Source organism: Eriocheir sinensis, chromosome 12 (assembly GCF_024679095.1).
Source record: "Eriocheir sinensis breed Jianghai 21 chromosome 12, ASM2467909v1, whole genome shotgun sequence".
Classification (NCBI taxonomy): Eukaryota; Metazoa; Arthropoda; class Malacostraca; order Decapoda; family Varunidae; genus Eriocheir; species Eriocheir sinensis.
Window position 1 is genome coordinate 12865574 of NC_066520.1, and position 13597 is coordinate 12879170.

Genomic DNA, 13597 nt, shown 5'->3' on the forward strand with positions numbered 1-13597 from the left:
CTTAATATATTTTTATAAATAAGACAACGGTAATGCAAAGACTGCAACCAAAAATTCTACTATTAATATTAGCTGATACATAGATAAAACATTTTTTATGGCATTTTTAAGTTGTTTTTAGTTAACAAATTGTTTTTAAAAGTTAACGATGAGTTTGTAAATGTTAGCGGCAAGTAAAAACTCAACGCTTTACTGGAATTTTGAGGTTAACAATTTAGCAGTTTTAACAGAAACAGCTGTTGATTGAACTGTAATATCAATAGCCTAATGTAAACGCCGTTGACGTATCTGTTTCTGTTTTAACGGTTGCCGGCATTAATGTTTTGGTTAACAGTACCCAACACTGTGTGTGTGTGTGTGTGTGTGTGTGTGTGTGCGCGCATTTATGATTGCCCCCGTGTGCATATCCACATGCATGAATACATAGAGGGATGGAACTGTAATTAGGTGGATGGATAGATGGAAAGGAAGATTGATAGATAATCTTAATCCAGGTACTTACCTGTGTTCCTGTCTGCCTACATACATAAACACACATTGAAAAGAAGATCCATAAGAAGCTGTAGGGATTAATGAAAATATATTTACTTTAAGACATGTTAACATTCCATCTTTCATTGCTTACTTACCACATAAATACTGCAGCATTTTTTCCATCATCATCTGATTGGGAATGATGCCATGGCTTGGCTTTGGAATGGCCTTTTATATTTTAAGTTGGCTGAAACATCTTACTGATGGGCAAATTGGGAAGATGCTTTGCCAGAATATATATATATATATATATATATATATATATATATATATATATATATATATATATATATATATATATATATATATATATATATATATATATATAATGAATAATCACTGATCCTGAAAAATGTCACTGTTCAATCATGATGGAGCTTGACAAGACAGCCCTCCTTTCAGTATCTGTCATCTAAAATAGTCCTTTATATATTTGTTGTTAAAGTCCAGCACATCTTTGTTTATGATAGTGTACTACTGCCACTATTATAGGGAAAATTTGGTAAAATTTTGATGAGTAAATTGATTGTCTCAAACACATTAGTAAGAAAGCATTTCATTGGATCAGCCATTTGGGATGTATTATGTTATGGGTGTTTTCTTGGTCTCATATTAAGTCACATACCCCTCTAAAATGCAAAGACTAAAGTCTTTTGTCATGCATGCTTACAGTGTTGGTACCGTAGTGTTTAGATAGTAACAGTAGTTCTCTGGTGATGGCATCTCCTGTGCATGAGTATATCATGCTGGCTTATTTGTCCTACAAGTGGTTGAAGTATGTTCTACCACTTATATACCATGATTTTGATACTTAAGCTACCACTAATGCTGATTATGATGCTTTTGCTAACTTTAGTATTAATAATAATGTAATCTCTATATGTACAACTGGCCATCCAATGGCAATAGCCACATGGTAGCTTGAGTTAGTACTGTAACCATAGTATGATACTGCAGCTATATATTATGCTGTAATATGAGACCTTATGTAAAGTGTATGATGTTGCAGCTCACTGTTTTATGTGTTTGATTTTGTAGAAACAACAGTCAGGGAGTTGATAGCAGCACGCCTCAGTGAGTTCTTCAGTGATGGCAGTGTTGTTTACTTGTATCAGTTTCCAAGACTTATGCAACAGCCTCACAGGAAGGGAATGTAACCAAGTTCTTAAATGATGATTACAGTCTTCAGATTTTTTTATTTCAGATTGTTAAAATGTATCAATGAATACTGTGATATATTTGAAATTATTCATTATATGTGTGTATGTGTGTGTTTAATTCATTATTGTCATGTGATTGGTTTGTGATCTACAACAAGTACCCTCCCTGAATGAGCATGGAGCTCAGGTGGCAGATCATTGGGTACAGCTGAAACCTTACATCACACCCACATGCATGGGAGGTGGGATAACCCTTGACTGACACCCAGTATCCATTCACTGCTGGGTGGACAGGAGCCATGAATTAAAAGAAACTGCCCATCCATTTCCACTCCTGGGATTCGAACCTGGTTGTGTGTTCATGTGTGTGTGTGTGTGTGTGTGTGTGTGTGTGTGTGTGTGTGTGCATGCATGTGTGTGTACATTCATGCGAGTGTACGTGTGTGTGTGCATGCGTGCTTGCGTACGAGTATACATACATACATTGAAACAGACATACAGTAGATCCTCAATAAAAGAGAGTATGTACTTAAGAAATGCATTCTAAATTAATTTTATGCTAAATACAGGTGTCATTTCAATGGAATTCATTGGTTTGGGACTGAAGAGAAAGACTTATTACCTAATATATATTTCTCGACACAAAAAAAGCGTGTAAAAATTGAGCAATGGCAATTATGGGTGAAAATTCATGGGAATGATGAAGCAAAGATTCTCTGGGGATGAGGTGCTGTTACATAATGCACGCACAGGGGGCGTACTGCAGGAATGGTCATGTTATACAAATTAGTGCAGTAAACTATCTCGGTACTGCTCAACACTGTGTTTATACACTTGGGTCAGGAGTCACAGATGATGCATACTGCTTGGTGGATAAATAATACTTAGGGAATCATTATTATTATTGTCTTTTATCTTTGTCACAGCCAGATCATTCTCTAGGTCAGAAGTTCTTGCACTCGGTAATTTCAAGTGGCGTGTGTGCTGTTGTTTGATATTTTTGCCTCTGGAACCAGTGGTTGTAAGAGTTGGCATTGATGGGATTTGATGATATGTTGACAGAAGTGGGTGACCATTTTGCCAGAGGTCAGTGGAGACTTGGTTATCAGTATACCAAAGTAGCCTCCATGAGCAAGCATTATTTTTTTTAACGGCAGTTTTTTATTATTCACATTAATTCAGTAGCCATTCTTGTTATTTCAGCTAAAAAAAAAAAAAGTAGTAATAGGAGGGCTTCAAATGAAAAAAATAAGTGAAAGTCGTGGGGTGGCAGCACCATTTCACTGTACATGTACACAGTAAAGGCTCAGTTATCCACATCTGCATTATCTAACATTGAAAATCATCCACATGGGGACTCAGCTCTGCAAAGCTATCACATCCTCATCAGGTGTGATTAAATCAGGGAAATTATCAATATTATGACAAAATGCACTAAACTATCATAATATCTGCATAACTCAAAGTTAAGGGTGGCAAATGATGCATAAATATATCACAAAATCAGGATATTGTGCTTCCTTTCAGTAAAGGTGTCAGCTCAAGGTATATATATAAAAAGAATATATATATATATATATATATATATATATATATATATATATATATATATATATATATATATATATATATTTATATATATATATATATATATATATATATATATATACTGAAAAAAAGACCCCAGCTGTCTGCCAGCAAGGAATTTAATAAGTGTGTATGTGAACTCATTTAATTTAAATATTATGAAAAACAATTTTAAATCTTAAGAAAATATATTAGGTACAAGACAAATAAAATTCATCAATTCAACAAAAAAGTAACAACAATCACTATGCACACACTCTCTTGATCTTGGTCACTGGATGCAAACAATTGTTTCTTGTTGCTTTGATGCTTACAGCAGGATCTGCCCTGATCGGGTGGATCCTGCAGTGTGACTGCTTCCCTTAGGTTGGCAAAGCTAGCTTGGCCTCTTATCCTAGGCTAGGGGAACCATAGTTTAACAAAGCTATCTTGCTGTAAGTGTATGAGATCCAATCTAACTGGAAAAATTAGTGCAGGTCGAGTGTGCATCACTTTTTCAGTAAACTTCTGGGAGGGTCGGTTGATTCCTTCCACATCATCCAGATTTTTTTATCCTTGAGGTCCTTGTCTAAAGTGATTTGGATAACTGAGAGTTTACTGTACATTTTTCAGACAAGATATCACTTCACAGTGGCAGTCAGCATGTGTAATACTGTGTGTCCCTTTTGGAGGAGCATCACTTTTTTTCTTAGCCTAATATCATATATTGAAAATACTCTAGTACTTTTAAGGGATTCAGAATCAGAAAATACACAAATACAACCATAGTTGTAGTGAATATTAATAAAATGTGTAGATTTAATGTAATAAAATACTCACAAATTATATACCTTCTTCCAGCCGCCTCACCAGTGATCTGCCAGAAGAGGTGACGTATGCTGAGCCAGTGCTGGTCCCTCAGCCCCTCAACAAACCTGTGAACCTGGTGTTGAATATGTCCCCTAAGGCCACCCTCAAGACCCCTGGCTCCAACACTCCTGGGGGAAACGTGGGGACTGTAGGAGCTCCCATGGGACCCTCCCTTGGGCTTCCTACAACAGGAGTGTCAGCAGGCCCTCATGACATTCCCTTACACTACACTCCTGAGTCTTACTCTACTCATGGCACCCTGCGCTCCTCTGAGAAGTACGGCACCCGGGGGCGTGACCACCGCCCAAGGGATTATGATCACAGGCTGGTGGACGGTTATTCTACCACTCGCTCTGTCAAGAAGGTGTACCTGTGAGGTGCCTGCTATCCTGAAGTCCTGGCCCCGTCTCTTCTCTCAAAGGGCCCTCATGTGTCCTACACAGGCCACTTGAGTCTTTGCCTTGACCTAGCTTAGCATATGCCAGAAGCGCACAGAAGGGCCGGCCATCCGCACCCAGGCCAGTGGCACACGGTAGTGTTCCGCTAATTCTGAGAGTGCCATGCAGCAGGCTCATCTGGCCCCTCTCGCCGCCAGTATTATGTAAATACTGTACCACCTTAGTGCCAAGGGACACTTCTGCTCCTCCAGTAAATCTCCTATAATCAAAGTATTCTGTAGCTAGTGTTATGTAAATCAAACTTCTGGGTCATGAGAGTGCTGGCAATACTCCATTATGACTAGCAAGCATGAGAAGACATAGGGTGTAAGAAGTGACTTAGATTATCTTAGAAACAATATAATGTTAATATTCTGGAGGTTGTAAGAAAATAAGCACATGACCTTTGATAAAATCTGTCACTGGACAGTAAAATAGTGAAAGAAATTTTATAAGCCAGCAGAACACACTAATGATGATATTCTTGTTTACTGGAAACTTCTTTTAAGAAAGATTTGACAGAACCAGAAATAACCAGCAGCCCAAGGAGATAAATCACACAGCGTTGGCTGGGGCAGAACTGAAAGTGCACGTTATTTAAGGTGTTGAATAGAGTGCACCTGAAAGGCCTTTCTTTTGATTTATTTCTGTTTTTTTCCTCCTTAAGATTAAGCCAAGTGTGAATGAATGATTGTAATTACCAAGGCATTGTATAGCTTCTTGGTTTTTACAGAAAAAAAAGCCACTAACCACAGAATGTATATTGGCTTTTCTGAGATGGGTCTCACTGACAAGAAAACTGAACCAAAGCACACTGTGGGAATCTTCCTGCTGCAGCCATTAAGGGAGTGCTAGGTCATAGTGTCCCATAGTGTGGTACTTTACAGTCTGACAGATGTGAATGTGCAACCCTTGCCCAGTGATCTGGACACTACTGTCACACCTGTATGTATAAGATGCCCTAGTGGGGATCAGTGACTTCCCTGTTCTTGGCTAGTATATATATGTATGAATATATATACTGACGTATGGCCCGTTCATATTGCTATATTCTCATAGACAATTTTGCCTGGCATTTCTTCTGTCTCAGACTTAGGATCATTTTTATTTCGACTGAATGAACTGTAAATAGTGTATTAATTGTCTAATGTAGAAGCAGTTATAAGTAGATGGCAGGATCAATGATTTTTAAGCCTCTGATACTTATTCTTAAAAGCTGATCCCGTCTGTAGCTTGGGTATGACTTTGGTGTAAAACATAATACAGGTTCATAATTGATGATCTCACAAACATGAACTTACAAGTCATACTTCAACAAATACCCAATGTTGATGAGGGAAGAAAATGGGGAAGTTACATTCCTAGGGAGATGAAATTTTCCTTAGTATTAAATAGTGTTAATATGCACACTCTAGTGCTAAAAACATTCACAATGATTATTCCACCTAAGTACATGCATAAAACCCCTTCAATAATTATAGAAAGAAGAACATTGTGTGGTCAAGCATGTGGTGTCAACCGTGTGGCAGAGCTGTGGAGACGTGCAGGACCCATCCTCTCTCACCCAACTGGTGGAACTACATTGCCCTTCTGAAGCATTTATATTTGTAACTCAGACAATTTATCAAGTGGCACAAAAGGGGCACAAAGCAGTGGTGCTTTTACATAATCTGAATATTATCTTCTCATTTATCAATGAGGGAAAGTAATGAATGAGTTAGTCGTGATTTTTTTTCTGAGAATGCATTAGTCTAGGTATAGGCACTTGGAAGTAGATGAGAGGAGAAGGCTCGAAAAAGGATATACCTGTGCAAAAAGACACAAAGCAGCTTTTTAAGGCCATTCTAAAGGGTGACTGGTAACACTGGTTTTCTCAAAGCCAGCTCCTTAGATGAGAATTATCTCAAAGCTACAAATGTAATGACTTTCATATGCTGATGTGTAAAGAGATATTATTATTGAGATTGTGTTACATTTATTATGAAAATTATTTTACTTGAGCTTGAAACATGGACCATTTAGTTCATAGATAAGTGTGGTCAGTGCATATTATGTCCTCTTTATAAGGTTATATGTATCTGTTATGAAAGTTGCAATTTCTAGGAAGAGCCAAACAAAATCATATATGCTGATTGACAATTATACTCTTCTAGGAGCCTTTTTGTGGTGGAGTCTTGAAGGGTATTCCATAATTTATGCATACAGTGCGTTCATTTTAGATCAGACTGTTAAGGCTAGAGGTATGGAAATATTGAGTAAAGAAGATTTTTTATAAATCACAGTGGTAGAAGAGTTGGTGTACAGCATAGCTTTGTGGTGACTGTAGTGTGGGTTTTGCTTGCGGCTGTAAGGGTGAGGCAGACCTGGTGTGCAGAGCTCTAGCATAGAGCAGTCACATCCTTTACACCAAATTTCTCCCATAAAATAATAAAAGAAATCACCTAGCCTTTCTCTCCCTCATGTTGATGGCCGCCAGGGTGGGAGGGGTGGAATGGAGGGCCACCAGAAGCAAGCTTCTGGTCACAAACAGTTTTGTGATTGTTTAATGCTGTGACTTAACTAGGCTTGTGTTCCGTCAGATACATGTCAGGAATTCTTGTGTTTTTAGAATGATTTCCTCAAACCTTCACGTTAACCGTTCATCTAAAAATATATTATTGTTTAAAACTGATTGAGGCCATTTTGCAAAACTGCTGAACAATGTATACTTTCATGTACCTCTTCGAAAAGAAAAAGTTTTTTTTAGAATCTTGATAATGGAAAATTCAATATGTAAGTCCTAGCTAGTTGAAATAGCTAGAAATAAAAGTACTAGAAAAATTGTTCACCATCTGCATATTGTTTCTGAAAGTTCTAGTTGCTGTGGGAAGAAAGTGAGGAGCAAGGCGGGTTAGACCAGTAGCAAAGTGCGTAGTGCTGTTAGTGATGCTTGAGGTGACATGCTGCAGAGGTCAGTGCACAGAGGTCTGTCATTAAGCTCTGTTAATAAAAGATACTGCACCTGTTTATCTTGACAGCTTAGTTCTTCTCTTGAAAAGGTTTGAGGATAGTATCTAATTTTAGACGTACTGAAAGACATTGTCCTAAGGTTGATATCAAGTGGCTGTATTACATCCCATACTGAGTGAGCCATAATATTAATGCATCATGTAGTGGGGGGATGGTTTGTCACAGCTGTTGCCACACAGTCCATTGCTCATAAGTCAATTTGACAAATTACCTGACCTAAGCCAGTTCAGGGAAGCAACTGGTCCCTCAAGTTACCTCTGGACCTCCATACCATCAGTACAGACAGGACTGTGTGGAGGTGCTGATAGAACCCATCACCCTCTGTGGCAGCTAATTTGTCATCAAATTTGAGAACATTTGCATTACATTATACAAGAATTTCCTTTAGGGTTATTTCTTCCACTGGGAGGAATCAGTTCTTGTGTGATAATTAACCCAGCATTTATACGTATTATTTTTAAAGGCAATAGACATTATCATTAGAGTTGCAAAAATTTAAGGATTAGAGATGCATCAAGTAAACGGTGGCATGGTCAGCCCCCAGCCTCATGTAGCCCCCCCCACCCCCGCCCTTCCCTGCCCTGCCCTGCCCTCACCCTGCCCTGTAACACCCTCGGCGGCTCCCAACCCCAACCTCCCCATAGGTACATGCTTCCCGCCCTCCCTCTGCCCCGTGCAGGAACACACCATCATTGTTATAATAAAATGTACATTAAAGAACTCTTTTACTCACATGCATTTTTTTACATACTGTACAGTGTTCCCTGCAGACATCATTGCTTGCACCACTCAGTACTATACAGACATGCAGGTGAGTGCACCACTCAGGTTTGTTTTACTTAGGTATGCATTCAACAGACTCTCCATCCCTTTTCAGGTTGACAGATTTTCTTAATTTATATATTCATTTAATCATATTCAGCCATCAGCCAAGTGTAGGTGATCAGGCCAAGCAACGCACTTAGACAAACATTTCTCCACAAAGCACTTGACAACATTCCCTGACATAATTCACAATATTCTGTATCCTTTCAGTGTAATTTTGTTTGCATAAAATTATGTCATAATTTTTGCAGAGAATGAAGAGTATTTTCAAACATTAGTTATTTGTTTTAATAACATCAAAGAGACTGAAGTGAATAAAATAAAAGAGATTATTTATGGAGGAAATTACATTTAAAATCATATGTGAAATAGAATCAAATAATGGAAAAAAGATGTTACCACAAGACAATTTTCATTTATCAGTAAAGTAGGAACACCGAGATGCAGAAAGCTCTCGAGACAAAGTGAGTTGGAAAGACAGTTAATACAGAAGTAAAAATCTGAAGTGCTTTATTGTGATTAGATCAGCGCTGATGACAACCAGTGAGGTATACATGAAACGAAAGTCATACATTATAAGTCCAAGAAGACAGGGTTAAAAGTCCAAGCAGCCGAGACATGACTGTAGACTGAAAGTAAGTAAATGTGTACTGTGTAGTACAGAGTCGGACTGGGGTGCTTATGGGGGCCATGCCATCTAGTGGCTGGAGGGGGCTCGGGCCCACAGAAGCTAAAATATCACTTAGCATGGGTTAAGTCCAGGGGCCCATGTGCCATTGGCACACGGGCACATAGGCCAGTCCGACCCTGGTGTAGCATGCATAAGTAGTGATTACCAAGTATCAGTGGTAAAGAAATTAAAGAGAGCAGTGGTCAGATACAGTACCCAGAAATAATTTGACTGCTTAGAATAAAAAAAAATTATAAAGAGTAAGATGCATGTAGAGAAGGCATGAAAAAGAATTCATGTAAAACTGAAGGACAAAGTCATTTTGAATCCAAAAGAGAAAGGAATTTATTATGTGTTGAAAAGAAAAAGACATGTGCCTTTTATTTTATTATTTAAGCGACTCTTAGCTTAGCTTTTTTTATTTTTTTGTCACCATGCTGTAACAACTATATTTTCAAACTTTTAAAAATTCATCACAAGTGAGTGAGTGAATGTTCTCATGAAAGTGGTGTGGACAGATCCCTTATTGGGACAGGCTATGTCCACATCCTGCCCGTCAGAAAAAAATGATTACCACGGTCTGTCTGTGCGGTCTGCGTTTGTTTGTAGCCACTGTCTGGAACTATCCATATGGCACGTGCTAGAGAAGCAACGTCCTATCTGCGTTACTCTTCCAGATTTTCTTTTTTTAATAGTTTTTCTAAACACTGTAATAATAAATAGTATCGGCTTGCCTAACTTTTGTTGCAACTTTTCACGTTTCCTGCACTCATTTGCTTTAGGGGAGAGCGGTGATGATTCGGACAGTGGGATGGTCCGGCCATAGCACTTATTGTAAAGTGTATGGGACTGAGTGCCGCGAGATTTTGTGTGAATGTGCAAAACTTTGTTACCTTGGCCCTCAAAGGGACAACCACGCCCTCAGAGCTGTTCTTTTCAATGCAAGTCCAATTTTATGTTTTTTTGCATCTTGTATGTAATATTTTCAGGGTGTATCATAAGCTCTCACTTCAAAAACATGGCAATTAGCGAGATGTAAATTATTTTGGTGACGCAGCGATGCACGGCGAAGGTATTGCCGTGAAACACAATCACCCAGCTCTTGTGCTGAAAAAGAGTGTGACCACACATTTGCTTTTTATGGAGTCGTGATGATTCAGACAGTTGATTTTTTCATTATTTTTATTAAATTTATATCAATTTAAACACTATATAGGTGTTGCAACGGTTATAAAAAGGTTAATTTGGTTGATTTATATTCAGATATTATGCTTGTGAGAAGAGAAGGAAGCCATAATACCAATTTTTTTTAGATATTTCTTGTAGTTTTCCTTTTATTTTTTTCCCCTATAAATAATGAGAGGATATTTTTGTGGTTATACAAATGTTTTATAGTAGATATAATCTTGTTTATTAGCCAATCAAACTTAAGTTATATAAATATTAAGCCGAGTATTATGAGTGTCCGTACCATCCCACCTCCCTGGCCGAACCATCACTATGGGTGGGGATGGTACGGACGATTTAGAAACTTGTCTTTCATCACCTACATCTGAAAACTGGAAATAGCTATGGGTGTCATATTAGCAGCCTAAAGAGCCAAAGGATGAAGGAACATTTTGAGATCAACAAAATTACACTACTTCTTAAACTTTTTTTTCTAAAAATATTTTTCTAAAAAGTGGCCGAATCATCACCGCTCTCCCCTACGTGTTCAAACTATTTTCCTTGATGTGCAAGAATTAGGGACAAGGGAAGCTTTGCCATCAAATTTTAAATAAACAGAGATGGAGGGGTGCGCGCACACGTATTTCTCTTGAAGCCGATTGGCTCGGGTTCTTGGGTCATAACGTATCGGCGCGATGATTGGCTCAAGGTGGGACGACCAATCACTGGCCGTTGGTGACTCCATAGACCCCACTCCGCGTTCAGCCACCGAGACAGTAGGGCGTGTTTCTCAGTGTTCCGAAATTGGAAGAAAGCGCTTGCTGTGGTGGCTGCTGCCCTGCCCGACCTCGTCCCGCATAACCTTCAGGGCTCAAGCCTGCCGGAAGGAGAGGGACGGAGGAGGTTACGGCCGCCCGCTGCCTGCATTGCCCCTGCCTGCTCTTGCTTCATTACTTCTCGTCAACTCGAAACCCGAAGCGAACGACTCAAATGCCAGGAAATACACCCGGTCACCATCAGGGTAAGTTTATAACCACAAAGCAATGATTTCTCACCTTCTCAACCTCCTCTGCTGACTATATGCTTGTGCCTTAATTTACGTACCCTGCCTGATACCTCTAGTTAATCAACCTATAATAGTCTCTTATAATATACAGCCTCTACCTCCGTGTTCCGGTGTAGTAGGAATTAGCTCGCAGAGGTTGAATTTGCTTACCTTACCTACATTTAATTTCCGCTATCTTTTATAACATGTCCTGTTTCCGGCCTCCAATACATGGCGCAAATATTAGAGCAACACTTGGAATCAAGAGAAGGCTTTATAACAAATGAATATGGCAGATTTTAGAAAATTACCTACCCCCCACTGATGTTCACTCAGTTCTTGCTTGTTTGGTCTGTTGGTCTGTTGTTTTCTTGCGGGCAATATCAAACATCACAAGTGGACAAACTAGAACAAAAACAGGCAATTTTTTTTTTTTTTTTTTTTTTTTTTTTTTTTTGCCGTCTACGTCCCCGAGAGGGTAACAGGTAGGCTAGAGTGATGGCCCATGCTCTCCGAAGTTCATAGAAAATGGGAACTCAACACACAGAAATTAATCTAAATAGGAATGGGGAGCCGTGATGGGTGAACCTCCTTTCGGGGTACCTCTTTGCCCGACTGGTAAAGGAGTGGTTCTCCCGTTACGCTGGTCGCGGGTTGGATCCCCGGCGCCGGCAAATCTTTCCTTGTTTGTATTAATTTCTCGTGTGTTTCGTTACACGCGGTGGTCGTGTGGGAGTGTAGTAAAGAGCAAATTCTTGCATTTCAACCGAAACTGGCGTCACCTACACTTGAAACATAAAGCCTGCCACCCGGATATAAGACCGACCCGTCGCCACCTACTGCTCCCCGAGTTAAAATTATTGTCTCCACTTCCCACAGCCTTTGTGGTTATTTTATTTGTACATGTGTAAATAAGTACAACGCACAGTGTAGCGTAATCATATATACATTGTCCATGGCCTACAAGAGGCATGGAATTCAACCAGACGATCTCCTCCACGACGCTTCACCCACTCCACTCCATAGCCACCATCAGAGCTAAGTACACTGTATTGATTTCCCGTGTGAATTTCGGTCGATTAACATATCCCCGAAATTCCTAAAGTCTATATGTAGCGGATCCGTTATATAGGAAATTGATCTTTGTAACGCTCCATGCCGGTTCCACATCTAGACCAAGTGAGTATAATTATAGTGTCGTTATTTGGTAGTAGTTGAGGTGAGACCGTGAGGGAGTGTTTAGCCAACTTTGAAGCGTGTCATCATTATGTATCGGACCAATTCATAATTTGTTCTGTGAAACCCCATTTAATTTTTCTCAATATTTTTGCTCAAACTAGATGAAAACAGAAACCAACTTCGAGATTTCACAAACTTATTAAACCACCAATTTCACCGTACCAATTCAATGATGTTTCTTTACTTGCATGTTTAACTTCCACCAATCGGCACTAATATGTGTTCACAGCATCCCTATCTTTAACAAGTTTTAGAGCACTGGGTTAATCTAGCTAACAACTGCTTTTAATATACCGAAAAAATAGCATGGGTACTGCATAGGATACTTCTTTTGCTTCACATTTGTGAAGGTTTTAGTTACTGGTCATACCAATTTACTGCGTAAACGGATTGATTACGTGGGGGTGCCTTGAAAATTTCTAGGTCCAGTGTTGTTGTTTGATATGATGGCTTCCTGAGTAGACTGAGCCTCTTAGCTGCCTTATACTACACCACAGAAACTAGTTTCTAAGTCAGTAATATCCAAAACGCGCATAGATCATAACGATTTCGGACAAAAAAAAACGGTCTTTTAAGAGTTTTACGTTATTTTTTCTATATATTAAAGCAACTAATGCCGCAGCTATTTGTATTTTCTAATTTTAAAGGAATACATTCGTGAAATTTTACTACGCGAGGGTGTTTCAGTGGCGGCACCTAACGGCGGGTTCCTTCCTGAAGTCAGTTGTTTTCAAGCCGCCATAATGGATGGAAGGCCCGACACTCTCACTCCCTCAAAATATCAGTCTACTTCACCTCTCGGTAAGTGTTAACTGAGTATTTAACCTCTTTATTGGTATGCATGTAGGTTGACAAAAGGACCGATTACTATCCCAATACCGGGTCCAACAGTGACACGGGCGTGTCACGTGCGCTTTGTGATTCGCGGTCACATGAAGCTGTGACAAGCACGTGTCAGAAAACAAACGGATATTGTTCAACGCGCGATAGTGGAGTTTGAGTAAAATGGAGGCCAGGGTCATACATAGCAGTTGGTAGGTCACTCCCGGGTCAATTAAAACAGCAGGAGCGTCAG

At 39.3% G+C, this 13597-nt stretch overlaps 1 protein-coding gene across 1 annotated transcript in view; it reads left to right on the plus strand.

Moving 5' to 3' along the window:
- Nucleotides 1-7005, plus strand: part of LOC126997417 (semaphorin-1A-like) — a 49606-nt gene extending 42601 nt beyond the window's left edge. The window contains exon 14 of the mRNA XM_050858499.1: nt 4122-7005. Coding sequence (XP_050714456.1) covers nt 4122-4506 — 385 coding nt within the window. The 3' untranslated portion in view covers nt 4507-7005. The remainder of the gene's footprint in view (nt 1-4121) is intronic.
- The last annotated feature ends 6592 nt before the right edge of the window (nt 7006-13597 follow it).